This window comes from Platalea leucorodia, assembly GCF_965183815.1.
Source record: "Platalea leucorodia genome assembly, chromosome: 14".
Classification (NCBI taxonomy): domain Eukaryota; kingdom Metazoa; phylum Chordata; class Aves; order Pelecaniformes; family Threskiornithidae; genus Platalea; species Platalea leucorodia.
Window position 1 is genome coordinate 3082454 of NC_138836.1, and position 16266 is coordinate 3098719.

General features: G+C 43.0%; 1 protein-coding gene across 4 annotated transcripts in view; it reads right to left on the minus strand.

Annotated features, from left to right (window-relative positions):
• Positions 1-7162: 7162 nt before the first annotated feature.
• SPAG9 (sperm associated antigen 9) overlaps positions 7163-16266 on the minus strand; it is a 64144-nt gene continuing 55040 nt past the window's right edge. For 3 of the 4 annotated variants that reach the window (XM_082326974.1, XM_082326976.1, XM_082326977.1), the window contains 6 exons: positions 15912-16083; positions 14797-14910; positions 12983-13021; positions 11940-12116; positions 11010-11147; positions 7163-9080 (listed from right to left, as the gene is read on the minus strand). In XM_082326974.1, the coding sequence (XP_082183100.1) occupies positions 8965-9080; positions 11010-11147; positions 11940-12116; positions 12983-13021; positions 14797-14910; positions 15912-16083 (756 nt within the window). In that variant the 3' untranslated portion in view covers positions 7163-8964. The remainder of the gene's footprint in view (positions 9081-11009; positions 11148-11939; positions 12117-12982; positions 13022-14796; positions 14911-15911; positions 16084-16266) is intronic. The other variant, XM_082326975.1, reaches the window with a different exon arrangement.

Below are 16266 nucleotides of genomic sequence, written 5' to 3' on the forward strand. Positions count from 1 at the left end.
TGCAACCCAGCCGCTCAAGGCACAAGGAGCCCAGCAAAGTCTGCTTTAACCATGGGAGGAACATGGCAACGAATTGTCACTTCACCAGCAGGGCAAGCCCAGCCAGTGCTGCCAGCCTTCCTTCTTCACAAGCTGAACACACTCCTTAGGACCTATTCCGATGTACTTCTCCTTCCTTTGTCTCATTTAAGAGCACACCTTACGGTGCTTGCAAAACCCAGCATACGAAATGGGAACGCTTTCAACACCCAAGTGCTGCCGTCAGCCTGAGACACTGCTGCCGGCCCAGGCAGAGCTTTGTTAAAGTCCTTCATTCCTCCAAAAAGTTTCCTCCATGCTTCCTTTTGCAGCGTTTCTGACCCGTTTGTATCGCTGCCAGGCGGAACGACCAGCGAGGGCACCTCCAGGGCGAGGCTGGCTGCCCTGATCTCCTCCGGGGACGCGGCACGGTGATGACCACCCCTCCTGCCCTCTCCGCTGCCCTCGCACGAGAGGGGCTCGGATGGCTCCGGCTCTCCGATAAGCCCCACAGCAGTTACAGCTACTCCTTTTCATGAGAATGGGCCAGTTGCAGGCGTTCTGCCTTCCCAATGCCAAATAGCTTTTGGCCATCAGAGTCCTGAGCTTCTTGCAAACCAGGACCACAGCAGAGCCCAGACTGGAAGGGTCTGAAGAGCTGTAACTCTTCCTGGGAGGACCGGCCCTGCAGGGATCATGGTACAAGCTCCACCTCGCCTTGCACCTGAGCTGTACACCCGCCTCTCCGTTCACAGCTCACTGCAGCGGCTCAACCGTGGCTTTGGCCCAAAGTTGACATTTTGGGCTTTATTGCAGATGCGGGTTGCTATGGTGAAATGACCTTCCGAGCGCCCTGAGAAGTGCACAGATCTGGCTAAGAAGCAACTCTTAAAAAAACGCTTGCAAAAACTGGTCATCTGACTTGCTGTGTCGAGCCGATGGCAGGTCGGTTTGACAGCACGTCGTCACCCAGGAGGCAGCAAACTCTTCCCTTACCCCCGTGGCATGAAGTCTTTACTCTCCTGGTGATTTATAGCGACGGTACTGCCCATCGGACATTGCCGGGGATGTTCCTGGTGCCACCTCCCCCTCCTGAGATGTCCTTTCTGGTAAGACTTTCTCTTCCCACATGTGGAAAACCACAGCCCCCTGCAGCAAGGCACGGACGGGTACCTCGTGTCCGGTGCTCGGAGTTTGCAAGGCCGCTGCTGGGGCTGATCCTGCTCCCCCCGCACCTCTGGGGCCTGGCTGGGCACGGGGACCCCCGCTGCAGCACCCTTCCTTCCCAGGAGGGACGAGGTGCAGGCACATCTGCAAAGGGCAGAAGAGCTTTTTTTGCTAGTGAGCACCCACACAGTGTTTATTTGCAAATGAGTCAACCGGACTCTAACGGTTTTGTGGATGCCGCACAATTCACCTCTCTCTTATCTCAGGGATTTTCATTACCTTTTGGGCAATTTTGACAAGAATTCCACTTTCCCTGCCCACGCACACATCCTGCTGTTCTCTCATTGAATACATCAATTAGCAGCCAAAAAAGTCCTCAGCATCTTTTCTTTCCTGGATTCAGCCTTCCCCATCAGCCTTTAACACCGTTTCCCAGTGCAATTACTCACCCCAAGCCGCTGCCAGGTCTGGCCTGAAAGACTGAAACCCTTCGCACCTGATCCACGTGCTTCTCCTCTCCGCAGACGCGTCTCTGCCATCCCGGGGAGCAGAAACCAAATGCCCCAAGGGAGCATCGGCAGAGCCGTGCATGGCACCCGCGTCCCTGCAGCAGCGCCTGCCAGGGGCGCCCGTGCAGTGGCACAAGAAAAGTAAGCGGTGGAAGAAATGCAGAGCTTTCTCTCATTCTCAGTATTTACCACACGTAGAGGAGCATCCAGAGGTATTCCAGCCGCCTTTGCAAACCAACAAGCTTGTTTTCCTGCTTTTTATTCCTGCTGGGATGCAGACAGCTGCACCATTTTCCATCAGCCCAGTTGTTTCCAGGAGGAAGAAGCTGAGTCTTCAAGCCTGAAGGCGTAGCGGGCTGCGGGGTGACCTACGGGTCTGCCCCGCTCTTGCTCTCTCCTCCAGGCGTTTGCTTTCAGCCACCGTCAGACAGGACACCAGGACCCGTGGTCTGACCCAGAGCAGCACCTACCAGCTTTTCTTTTCCTTAAACTCAAAGCAAACATCAGCCTAATTTTATTTTAAAGGGAGACCCCCGAGAACCGTGTCTGCAAACCAGGCCACGAGACAGCATAACGACGACACCATAACGGGGCGCTGCCACTGCCACCCCGCTGGTCCAGATGTGGGAGCAGGCTGGCGGCAGCTCCATCCCTGCAGCGCAGAGCCGGGGCAGGGCCCCAGGACGCAGCGCTCCCCGCCTCGGCCCCGCATGCTGAAAGGTGGAAATGAAAAGCAGATGTGGAGTCCGGGAAGGTTTCCAGCATGTTTTTTTTTTTTTTTTGTTTGTTTGTTTTTTCCTTTTTTTCCTCACTTGAGCTCCAGACCTGAGCCAGCCTCCAAAGCAGGAGCCCCTGGGCACAGTGACATTTTGTGCGGAGGTGGCAGCAGCAGTGGGTGATGGCAGCACAACTCCCTTGCGCTGCAGAAGCCACCCGCATGTCCCAAAGCCCTCGGCCTCTGGGGTGGAGGAGAGAAGGGGAAGGTCCGTGGCCAGATGCGTGAAGCACCAGCCCCCTCGGCGTCACAGCCAGCCCCGCTGCTCCTGTGCGGCTTTTCAATGGCTGCTCTCCGGGCAGGGTACGAATGGAGGGGGTCATTCGTGTCCCACCTGCAAACTGGAGCAGGACTTTCTTGAAGCTGGAGCAGTGGCAGGGAGGGGGATGCTGCAAAGCAGCTGCTTGGCCCCAGGGCTGCAGGCAGCGCCCGCCCTGCCCGGCTCCTTCCCGCTGGCTGGGGCGCAGGGGCTGCCCAGCGTGATCTTTTTTTGAAGCAGGAAAGCCTTTTCCTTTCCTTTTTCTAAGCATTAGACACAATGGGCTGAAGAGGTCCCACCTCTGGAGCAGCCACCTCCAGCCCGGCCTCTTGGCTGGGGCCGTACCAGAGGCAGACAAATCCCGACGACGGGAGGTAACCACCGCAGAGAGGTGAAGGCAAGGGAGAGCCATCTTCTGAACCCTCCGATGGGCAAACGCTCGGATTCTCCTTTCCTTTTTTGACCACCGACACAACAGCTTCACCTTGAAGAGCTGTTAGAGGAAACCTGAAACTTGGATGCCGAGAGAAAGGCAGGGAGAAGAGAATACTCCAGCGTAATGAGCTTTCCCTCTAGGTCTCCGTGTTGTCTTTGAATGGTAAGAGCACCATCTTGTGTTTGAGCACCACCCAGGCTGCGCCCAGCCCTGGGGGCTTCCATCCCACCCAGGAGCACAAGCAGGTAACAAGCGCCAATCCACATCGCTTCTCATCGGCGCCGTTCCCACCATCGCTTCACTGAGTGTTTTGAAAAGCAGAACAACAATTCTCATACTTGGGTTTGTCACCTCGAAATAGTTTTTGTTTTTTTTTTTTTTTAGGACGTTAACTATCACCACGCAAAATTGCAACAAGTCCTGAAGGCCGTGCCATGAACCCGGAGCGTGGGCCAAGGCCCAACGGCCCCCCCAAAGCTTCCTTTACTGTAGAATTAAGGGGCACTTGTGCATCAGAGATCACCACAATGTTAAATAACATTTACAGGCTGTATTACCTAAGCAGCTCTCAAAGAGATTACAGGATGAGGAAAAGGGGGGTGATGGCAAAAAAGAATCCCTCATTTTGGTTTGCTTTTCCATTGGAGAAAAAGGGAAATTATCTCAATCTCTCTCAATCTCTCTCAGTAAGTTTGAGATTTAATTTCCAGCAAACAAGTATTTTCCAATAAAAAGCATTCACACTGAACCATTTTCACTTCCTGTATAGTTCACATTTCATGTATTTTGATCGAATATCCCTTTTTATAGGAGACTGATACAACTGGGAGAACTTCTGAAAACCCTGCTACAGGAACCGCGAGTGCTTTTCCTGTTGCCGCCACCTTCATTGCTGAAGGGCCTGAACATTTTATAACAGCTTAAAACTTCAGACTCCAAATACCATTTGTAACACCTTCACCTAGCTCACAGTTCTATTAGCACTTCTCTCGATACAGGATTTGAGAAATTAAATATACTTACCCCCAGACCTGAGGTGCTGTCAGGGCTGCCAGAAGAGCTTAAGCATGGCCAGAGGGAAGATTTATGATGCTTCTTCCTATTTAATACACGCACACGCTGTCAGCACAGCGCAAGGATGCGACACGTGCGCCAATGGACACATCCCGAGAATAAACGCTGTTGAGGAGAGGGAAATGTCAGTACATCTGTTCTGGAGAGGCAAAAATCTTGTGAGAAAACTCCAGTAAATCAGCATAAAGATTTTTTTTTTTTTCTTTTTTCCAAAGCACCAAGATGATAAAACTTCCAGTTGGTACAACACTGGTAACAGAACACTTTGTTTTCTGAACCACGGATGATTCCTACGTTTGCACATGCAGATACGAAGTATTTGCATCCTAGAGGTACTCAAAAGCAACAACTTCATGGCGGCCCTTCACTACCGCCGGAGAGAAGCAAGGGCAACAGCTGCTTGCACGGCCGCGCCGGCGAGGCAGGGCTCCAACGGCACCGTGCCCCCGGCGCGCCGGGGCCAGGACGCTTCCATCGCACGAGGAGGGGGCCGCCCCAATCCATCGTACGAAGGTTAACCAAATACTACTTGTTACATACTAATCAAGGTAACTTGCTGGGAGAAATGTGGGTAGAAAGGGGCAGATGAGCCAGGAAAAAATGAAAACCTGGCTCTAGCCGCGTGTTCTGTTTCTGCAGTAGAAATTAATCTCGTCACTGAGTCCTCATTCTTCTGCCTTATAAATACATTATTTCCTTTGCTGTGCGGTAAGCAACCAACGTGCATTTGAACTTAGATGAAACTTTGGTAAGGTGCTAAGAAAACTTGAAAAATAAAGTGCAGTGCCAGCGCCTATTTCACCCGAGCTGCAGCTGAGCGGATCTCCGCTGGATTCTCATCCTACGGATCGGCGGGGCTGTGGGCCGCGCGGGAGGCGAAGCCAGCATGGCATCGTCTGGGAGCCACGCCGGGAACAGAGTTTTTCTTCAGAGTTTTGCTGAGGCCCAGTACGAGGCAGCAGGATGGCACTAGCTGTGGGCCGACGCAGATGTATTACTACCTGTATTTATGGTGGCAATATTTGACTGCTAGTGTAAAATACCCAATTGCTATGCCTTCTGGCAAAACTCTGAACTTAACGTGAGACTACAAAGAACACACCAATCCGATGCATGTTTCATATACATATTTATATATATTTCATGTACAAAGTTACATTCTGAACCCCATGGATTCAATAATAGAAATAAATACTGAAATAACTACACTGCTATATGAGCTTTTCTGCTCACAGAAAAGAAGCCTCAAGTTTTAACAGACAGCAAGTTTAACGCTGTAGTATCCATCTCGGATTACAGAGGCAAGTAAAATTCAGCGTAAAGTGTCCAACAGACAAAACTTTCAAAAATTACAGACCATAAAATGTTTAAAATATATGTTTAAAAGATTGAGAAATGTGCATCAACAAAATTAATAAAGGAAACTTAATCTTGTTAGAGGGCGGGAGAGACATTTAGTGTATAGAAAAATGCTTTGAGGTGCAACATAGGTTGTTACAATATGGCATAACCCTGTTAGGAGAAAAAAAAAAAAAAAAAAACCACATTTCATTTCCCTAAAGAACTGTATTTGAGTTTACCGTGTCTTGTTTTACAGAGCAGGGCCTTCACAAGACCCTGTCTCAACAGGGCCACTTACAAGAGTGCTAAGTCAGGTTTAATCCTTTGGTAACTTTTATAATACTCACATGGAAATAAATATTCAGTTACACAGCATTTTAAAAAGACACACGTTCTTTAGAACAGTTAGTATAATAAAACAGATTTAACATTTGTTTGTTACTAAGGCAGCCTATGATAAAGTGTCTACGCTCTGCCAGCTCTATCTGATCCAACGCAGGAAGACCTTTACAAGAAATGGACAACGCAGCAGCTTATACAACGCATTTCACCTTTACCATGCAAACACCCTTACCCAGGCAAGTAATGTGCTGCATATTTTGTGCTCGAAATGTTTCCAAACTATTAACAAGCTGTAGCTATCAAGAGATTAGCTCCTATTTATATGATGCTTTAATCACATGAGTGGATGCATAAACACATTCTTGAGACGGATTTGTAGGAGTGTATCGTCATCTCAATGCCTGGGGTTTTACGCGCTTTATTCACCATTCAGAGCGACCTTAAGTAGAGTTTGTAAACCCCAGCGCACTGTGAAGACAATAGGGACCCATTTAATCTACTGTACCTTAGGACAGGGGATAAAGTTTTTAAATGAGAAATACAGAGAAGTGCACATGCCTTTTATCTACACCCACAGTGGTACACAGTTAACCTATCGTCTTCTTTAAAACCCTTCCACTTTTGGACAGAAACAATCATTCTCTGAAAAATTTGCAAGAGTTGGCCCACTGAGGTGACTAAAATGGCACGGTGGACCAGATACATTTGGCAAAGGACCAGGTACACACTTGTCAGATTGAACTGCTCTATTTGATAGCAGTAAAGCCGTTCAGAGAAAACAGCTCATCGCTAATTACAAATAAAATGCTATACAAGAACGAAGGAACAGAATTGTGCGCTTTTCTTCTGAGAACATGAGAATGTGACAATCAAGCAGTGAGTAAAACCTTTGGAGACTGTGTTTTCCAAAGAGAACAAAAAATTAAATTTAAGAAAATGGCAGGAGAAGCAATGAAACTGCACCACTCACAGTGAAGATTCTGCACAACAGTAAAAGTTTAGACAGCATTTTTCCTAGACATCCAATTTCGTAAGTTAATTCAGATGTGCTTCAGGTTCAACATGTCTAAGTAAGTTTTAAATAGGTCTTTCTAAGCGTGTTTAGTCGGTTTACTTTCTGTATTTGTGTAATTTTTAAAAAGCTCCCAGACTTTATATTTAAGCCAAAGTACTTTAAGAGTGACGTTAAAGATGAATTTGGAAAGCAAATTAAGAACAACATGCTCTCATCACTTTTGGCATTCTGAAGAGAAAAATACTACCAAGATATTAGACATCTTTAATAAGGATTTTTACTACATAGTTCATGTCCTAAATACATATTTACGAGAGGAACAGCTGTGTACAAAATATGTCGCTTAAAAAGTATTTATACATATAAATCTAACCAATAGACCTGAATGGAGTTTTTCTGGTTTATCAGCTATGATATGCATTTGAAAAAGCTGCCTAAATATATATTTACACAATAGACCTCAGCTAAATGTGTTCATTTAAAAAATTAAGAAAATATATAAACACATGTTTGCCTGATAGACCAGAACTGCTCCTATTGCATAAAAATGTTTAGGCAGTTTTAAAAAAGTGTTTCTACATTTACTCCTCTGAAACTGTTCAGTTCTCTCACATAATCAAGTTACTGAATTTCTCTGCTAATCCGAACAGAACAGTCCCAGCCTTTTGGGGGTAAGTGCTGGATGTTTATTAAAACCCCTCAAAACTTCTACTTTCCAGAGACTAAAGGAAAGAACAAATCTGGGTTTTAAAATATTCTGAAGTACAGAAATCATGAAGTGGTTAACTTAGGTCTGATACTAATGTAGGAAATTCAATGTAAAAGGAAGACAGTCTTCAACTCACACTTAAGGTTAAAAAAATAGATGGTGAGTAGACAGAATGTCAGCCTAATATTAGAGTCTCCTGACTTTCATCAATTTACTCAATCTTAGTGTTACCTGCTAACATTGTTGCTAAACTTTTTTTTTTTTTTTAACTAAATTGGGGTATGCAGCTACAAAAAAAAAATACATTTGGTACCTAATTATCTGGCACTAAAGTTCCTTTACAATCTCACTTGGGCAGAATGCATTTTTCCTGTACACTCTCAGTCTTTTCTCATGCTCTAATCGAGGTCTCTAACCTTCACACATGTAGTGCCTCATGAGTTTGACCGGCTAGGCAGAGAAGATCATTCTAGTGCTTAGGACATAAGGAGTTAAGACAAGAAAAGAACAAAACAAAACATATCCCCTGTTCAGGAATTTACAGTTATTTTCAAAATTCAAATCATCCTAAGTATACCCTTTGGAAACAGAGTTGTTCCGTGTCAGGGAAATGGGAAAACACTATGCTCAAAATTGCTCATTATTGAGGGCAGCAGTTCTCAAACTTTAAGGTTCAATAGTGAAAACATGTAATTTTATTTAAATATTGTCATCTTAATTCCTATACAATCCCCTCTTCCCCCCAGAAATTCTGATGAGCATAACAAATTAAACCATATACACTATGTAAGCAAGATTTTCCAGGTTTGAAAACAAAAGCTGAAATTTACAGTTTGCTTTAGCCCTCACTGAATATTTGTACGAGTCTTAATAATCCATCTTATAATTTGTCAATTTTTTAATACTCTGGGAACAACTTTGCTGTTTTACTCAATGCATTATACAGTGAAATGAAGCTCAGTTGTAATAAAGCTGAACTCAAGTGAGACTACCAAAGAAGTGAACTACATTAGATTGCTGTGGTACAGTAAAACTAATGTCTCAGTTGCTTACTATGGTGTGCACACCAGTTTTGAGAAAGATCTGATTTCATTATACTGTTCCATGTAACACGGGTGCAGTAAAACAGCACAAGCCAATTCCTGTATAGTTAAAGGTATGACAGATTTGCAATATAAAGTTAAACAGCAAAGAAATGCTTCAACATCATGTAGTGAAACAGGTTTCACAAAATAAAAAAAACATGCAGAAGCTTTTTTTTTTTTTCCTTTTTTTTTTTTCTTTTTCTTTTTTAAGGTCTCCAGCTGCATCCTACAGGCTCACTCACTGCCACACATTACTTGCCACACTATCAAGTGACTCCTCTCAGCTTTGGCTACAGAAGGTTCAAGTTGTAGAGCTTCTCCAAGGAGTTCAGATTCTCCACCTTCATCACCTGAAAAACAACAGCTTTGATTCAGGCAGACAATAAAAAACCATATTAACACCAAATGCAGCAAGACAAGTGACATCCAGGTTTACAAGACAAACACTATAAAAGACAGTAGTTGCCATATTGTCATGTAAAAGCATATTCAAGATTGTGAATGTATACATTACAAACTGAAAGTCGGTTGCATAATTGTTTCAGAGCCTAGCATTCTGATGGTCATATTCTTCAGTTCTAGCCCCCCAAATTAACTGTAGTTTCATAAGTATCCATATTCTATGCACTTCATTACTTATAACTCTTTGAGGCAGAGGAAAAACAACCTAGTTTGCAAACTTGCAGTACCTCGCAGGCAGAAACGGAGACGGTTATGCCACGAGATAGCGTGCTAGCATAAATACATAAACCATATAAAGCGCTCTGGAAATAAGAGCAGTAATTGAGCCCAAGTGAGACAATGCAACATTCATGTCTATGATGAACCTTTCCCCTTCTTTCCTCCTGTTCCAGTTATCCTAGCTTGTCACAACTCTGCGCACGCTGGCACAAGACAGCCTTAAGCCTGTTCTCCATTATTGCTCTTCAAAAGAGCAAAGCAGTTTTGTAACTGCGTCCGAACTCTTGATGACATGAGCCGACTTGGATCAAAGGTGACAGACTAACCACTACACAAAGCTGCACGTAGACAGTAATAAACATCAATACAGAGGCAGTCTTGTGGTACAGAAGAACGTCAGTTTAATCAGATGAAACAGGAACTGACCTACCACCTCAGGAAGGTTTCAAGGCAGTTTGGCTGGTTTTCTGGTTAGACTACTCTGGAGGTCTGAGGAATCTAAACATAGAATGGCCTGAACTTGCTCTTGAGCCAGTTTGCTGCACTAATGTGGTAACAGCTGAGCTAATGCAGCTACAGCACTGACGCTTAAGTTCATGGCTTTGCATCATGCCACAAGGACAGCAAAACGCACGTTTGGTATGTGGCTATACCAGCTTGCTTGCAACAAGCACAGAGATTTTAATAGTCACTGCAGTGTGGCACGGAATTGCCTCAAGTCCTGCCTCCTGCGTAACTCCCCGTGGGCTACCAGCAGGGACTTGGTTGTCATTGACTAGTGGGATGACAGAATTTGCACTGGCCTTCATGGGTTTCCCTTTATAGTGTTTTTTCATGGGTTTTTTTGTTGTTGTTGTTGATTTGGTTTTTTTTAAGTGTTTGTTTGTTTTTGAAAAACACTATAGACAGATTTAGGCAAAAGGTCAAAACCAGGTCTAGGAGTTGTCACTCTTTTTTATGCACTTTTTGTCAAGGTCTCCAGCTGCAGATTCTAAGCACAGAACCACAGCCACTCTCATTTTGTTATATTTCCCCAAAAGCCTCAATTAAGAAAAAAGGTTTACACAAGAAATCTTTTATGGGCTAGATGATAGAAGAGTGCTATCCAAGAAAAGCACAATCAGATTAAGACGGACATGCAAAGATAAGAGCGAACTATTTTTTCCCTTTTCCCTCAAAAGTTAGTAAATTTTAGGTTGAGTGCTCTTCATGCAATACATGACTTTTTTTTATAGTCAGTCTGCATATTTAAGTAACTAAGGACGTGTTTTCCAGCAGTTTGAGATAGAAGACTAACCTGTCAAAGCAAGACTGAAAGTATAAACAGTAAGGTGGTACATGACTCCAAAGCAGAGTTCCAAATAAACCTTTCTGCACAGTCATCTCAGAGGTCATGGTTTACTGGGAGGAGAAACAGCAGCTGAAGGTGTGTGTGCATGTGGGAGAATAGAGATACTTTATCCTCGCCCTTGCTCAGTAAAGACTATATACTGACTGACCAGACAACCGCACTCTGCAGTCACAACAGGAGTTATTACATGGTTAATGACCTTTCAGTATGAAGAGGTTACAACTGATTTTAAGCTCAGTTTTCTTACCCATTCTGAAGTCAATATATCCTTCTCCACCACTGATCACCAACATTGATTTTAAGGGACTCTGGTTGAAGGACTCTTGGGCCGGTTTGTCAGCCGTTAGCTCTGTTCCACCACTACTCTGTGGGCAAACAACCTGACCTAGATTAAGAACAGAATACATTTTTATGCCACATCTCACAGAATAATATGCCCTGTATTTGGTCATTGGATGACATACTTAATGCCTAACGACACACTTAACTTTGGATTCTAGTCTCTCTTCAGCAAGGGACAGAAAGCTAGCTTTGCTCCCATTTCATCTCTCTAAAGAGATGAAGAATCTGTTCGGGTCAGTTCAACGGAAATCAGAGAATTAAATCCCTCTTGATAGATTTCACAGCACAGGCATGCAGATCTAGAGAATGACATCGAAACAGACTTACAGACTTTCAGACACACAACTAAAATGATTCAGTGCACGTCAGCCCATTAAGCAGACTGCTGTCATTTACTTCCAGCCCATGAGGTGCTTACAAGCACCAAGAGGGTATTCAGCCAGCACTGCAGCTTCTGGGAAACTCAGCTTTTTCAACTGAGATCCTGCCCTTTGGGGGCTCCTCCCTTCGCAGCTCATCCCTCCTGCGGGATGTCAGACTCTCACCTTGGACCTCACATCAATTAGCAGTTGACTGCCTTCTTAACAGGCGAGTACTCACTTTCCACAGTACCTTTTTCCCAGACGGAAGCAAAGCACTTCATTCTTTGTGACCAAACCCTTTTCCTCCCATTATCTGCACTTAGGAATCAGATAAGCCTTGCAAATAAAGTATAATAAATTGTTTCTCAATGTACAATTTCATACACTTGCTATCTTTACCTAAACGCTACGTTTAACTAAGCAAATGAGGGTGAAAAAGAAACTTCATTTGAAGAATGGTAGTAAGACCTCACCAGGTACTGCGACAAAGAATTTAACAGCATCGCGGTGCCCATGGAAGCAAAGCTGTGCGTGTGCCATTGAACAATACGGTATGAATGTTCCCGGAGTCACTTTGTCGCTGTTTTCATCGCCGTATACACGTATTACACTCCCCGGACGGTTTCCAGAGCCTGCTGCTGCTTTATTAGCTGTAAAAGAAGAGAAGTGTTTTCTACTTGAAAATACAAATTACAGAAATGGTTATTTGTTAAGAAACCTTATGGTATCGTCTAAAAGCTAAAGCCAACTTAGATAAAAATGAAACAGGAGGGCAGCAATGCCAATTCAAGACAGAGCTGGAAAGAAAAAAGATCGCATGCTTCGTTATTTTAAGTACATCAGAAAATGGAGCAGGATTCTTATTAGTCTAGCATAAACACCAGATTTTAATAACCTACTTTTGCAAAAAAAAATTTGTGAAAGGACTGTATCTTTCATAGAAAATAAATACCTCTAATGTGTTTCAGTATGAGCAAATTCAATGTAGTTAAACATGTAATTAAAGACAGTTTCATTCCAACTAATCATAGGGTATCCCCTTGCCAGCAAAAATTCTCTAAAAATAGCCACCTGTGGGCATGAAGGAGCTACCCTATTATAATTCTACATCTAGTTTTTACTGAGAAGTTTTAAAATCCATTAAAACAGAGAAGTACTCATGCTAGACATACAAGCCATCTCCATTCCAAAGACTATCAAAGGAGTGAAAGAAACAGTGATTTGTAACAAGACAGTAAATGATGTGGATTAATGACAAAGTTATAAGATATGGTATCACATTGGCTGGAAGAAAAACAAAGTCTGTATGAAAGTTCAGCTGCAACGTAGGATGATACACTAAACTGCTGAGCAGATTGGTGGCCATTTAGCAAACATAAAACTGCTGCAATGCAGTAACTGCAAGTGGAAAAACATTTAGGAACATACAAAGGGTAAATCTATAAGGAGTGGGAAACAGCCTCGAAGTGGCTATTAGAAGCCTGAAAATAGATTTTTGTTCAGGATCTGCACTTACCCCTCAGCCCCAGTAAACGTCCCTGGTGGAGGATTACAGCTAAAGTGAGAAAGGAGGAAAGGGGAAATGGATAGGTATGACAGTAGAGGAGAAGGATTAATGAGAACCCACCACTCTCATATTTTGGTTTTTGATAAGGTAGAGCTTAAAATTTTAGCTCCTAAAACCAGTAAATATCTCATTACAGAAGATTCAATAAAAAGTCACAAAGAACAGCATCTCGTTATAAAAGTTTCACTACAAAATGGACAACGAAAGCACTGCCACTTCCACGTGCTTTATTGCTATAAAGTTTATTATTGATTGGCAACGTTTCCCCTTTCTCTCTTTCCTTGGTAGGAGGCTCCCAAAATAATATATAACAACTCATGTTTTCAAGTGCCCTTTCGAAACATCATCTGCGGATCTGGAAGGTGCCCTGCTATTGAGACGCAGGGAACCGAGATATGCAATCGCTTATGCGAGGATGCGACTGTTTTCGAAACCCATGAACAGTTGTAACAAGGGTTCTCAAACCCACTATCAGGCTACCCACAAACGGTTGTTCCGATTCATGAACAACTAACAACTGAAATTAAACTGAAGAGCTTTAACAGGGATTTTTTTTCATGTTCACTGCTGTTTTAAAACAAACTCCTCTGGAAAACATTACATTAAGCTTGATGCAAATTAAGAGCTATAATTTTTGAAAGCATGATTTAAACTATTTCAAATTCATGATAGGAAGTCTGTCCTTCCTTAGTACAGTCATGCAATGCAAAAAAACACATTTACTGAATGGATGAGCAATGCAATGGAACAGTATGAGGAACAATGCATGTATGTGCTGTTCAACAAAGCAGATACAACATGAAGAGTTTTTACTATTCAATTACCCTAAAATTTCACCTGTCAGACTGTACTACTTTCTATATAACAACAGTACAGTTAGGACTACCAAAGTTCTGCATTTTATTTTCTGAAACTTCTGTCCACATGGGTTAACATTAGTCTCAGGCACAAGTGTTGGGGTTTTTTTTTGTTGCTGTTGTTTTAAATGCAATCAATTTACACACAGATCCTTCCCAAGCATTACCTATTTAAGCTTCGTTTTGCGCTTGAACTGGACCGTTCCCTTCTCTCGAGGTTCAGCTGCCCATGTCTGAATGCTTCCCCTCCCACCCCCAAGCAGTTTCAGCCTATGACAAGAGTTTGGGGTCTGTTACTAAGCAGATACCTGGATTTGCGTTATTGGAATTTTACCTAGAAATTAGCGCCCTATTTGTAGAATGTGATTACAACTCCTATAACTTTGAACATGTCCTTTAAAGCAGTCGGTACCACTGCTGTTCCAGTCCTTTATACCAGCTTTGTGACGAATTCTCAAGAGCTAAAGCCAATCAAATTGTATTAGCAATAATACCAACGTGCTCACATCAAACAAAAATCTACTTTGGTGATCATATGGCAATCAAAAATAACATTAATTAGAAAACTAAAGCCATCTCTTACAAGCAATAAACTTCTATAAATGCTGCTAACGCTCGTAACACCTCTAAGGCTTCAAAGTGTCTCTTTCATTCAAGCCACAGCAACTCTGCTCCAATGGAAGTACAGGAGGTTTTGGAGATGTGCTTTTTTTCTCCGAGTAATTGTAACCACGTACACAGATTAGGTGCTAAACATCACACAGGCCCCATCTGTTACAAACCTGAAAGATTCAGACCTGGCAGTAAAACTTTCTATCCATTAGCAAGCATCTGAATGGTGTTTAATATTCTCTTTTTTGTGTCTACAGCATATTGCACAGTGCTATTCATTTATATTTTACTTACTTTCTGTTAATGGAATGGAGATGATGACACCATTTCCTGTTCCTACCCATAAACGATTACAAGACACCATAAGAGCTGTGATTCTCACAAATGAGAATCCCAGTTTACCAGTACCTAAAAACAAAAGATGCTTTTCATCAAAAATTATGAGCAAGAATAATTTTAGTTCCATAACAGAGAATCTTAACTCCAACTCCCAAACCACGCAGACAAGTAAATTCCCTCCCACTTCAACCAGAAACAAGGTAGAGGAGTACATTTAAGTTGTAAAGATAACCTAAAAGGCTAAAACACCCTGTTAATTAAGTTGTGAACCTATACAGAAAGAGACTAACGTTAACTGTGAGAAAGCACAAAAGGTAAAACAGCTCCATAATGCTGCACAATAAAATCTTTGGGGGCTTACAGCACCAGGGCAGCTTTTCAAACAAACAAATAAATAAACAAACTGAGTTTACAGATGTAAGGTAATGGTTTCTCATCCATTAAAATTAATTTCTCGTCCATTAGCACTATGAGGGGAGTGGCAGAAGGCTGACCAGCTAAGCAATGGCACGGTAGTTACTTGTGAAGGATTTCCCATGGCCCAATTACCTGTATTTGTTGTGTTACATAGGTGGGCAAACTGCTCTTATATAAACATTAATAAAAAAAAATCAGAAAGCTTATTAGCTTCAATAGCAATAAATATTTGCTATTTTGCATTTGTATCTTTTTGAAAAAAGAGACAATTTTTCCAGGCAAGCAATGGATTCTCCCCACTCAGATTTAAAAAAAGGCATCAGTACAGTAAAAAAGGAGAAGGATTTTAGTGTCTCTCTTGATGCCTGCCCAACCCAACCACCATTTTCCTCATTAGCTCTGAGTTTTTAGGGACACTTTAGACACCAGGAAGGATCAGCAGACTGTATCAGAAGACCTATCATCCTCATCATGCTTTACAGACTGACTTAGGCTTCTACTTCCAGATTCAAGTTTCTACAACCAGGATTTGACTAGCCTTCCACCCACCCTTCCCCCTAGTTTGCAGTGCGAATTGCCTGATCCATAACAGGAAAAGAAAGCTCCAGACAGCAAGAGGTGTAAGAATACAACAGTTTTTCTTATCAACTTACCTAGCATTTTGCTTACATAAGGTTCAATGTCCACATCTTGTAGATGCTGATACGTGTGCGCATGATAGAGACGCAGGGTGGAGTCCAAGCGAATAGACACCCATACCCCATCACCCACCCATGCCAGCTGTCTCACTTGGCTTTCTCTTCTTGGGTGTGCATCAAATGACTTCTACGAAAGATTGGATTTTAAATCAGAAGATGAAACAAAGGAAAGAGCAAGAAAGACTTCTCTGTTACTCTTACGCTGTCAGTACCGGCAACTTTAAGTCATCTACGACCTTCTGATTTGCAAGATCAGTAGCAGATACAGTGTTTAGCTTAGTTACAATTACCATATGATGCTGGTAAAGTA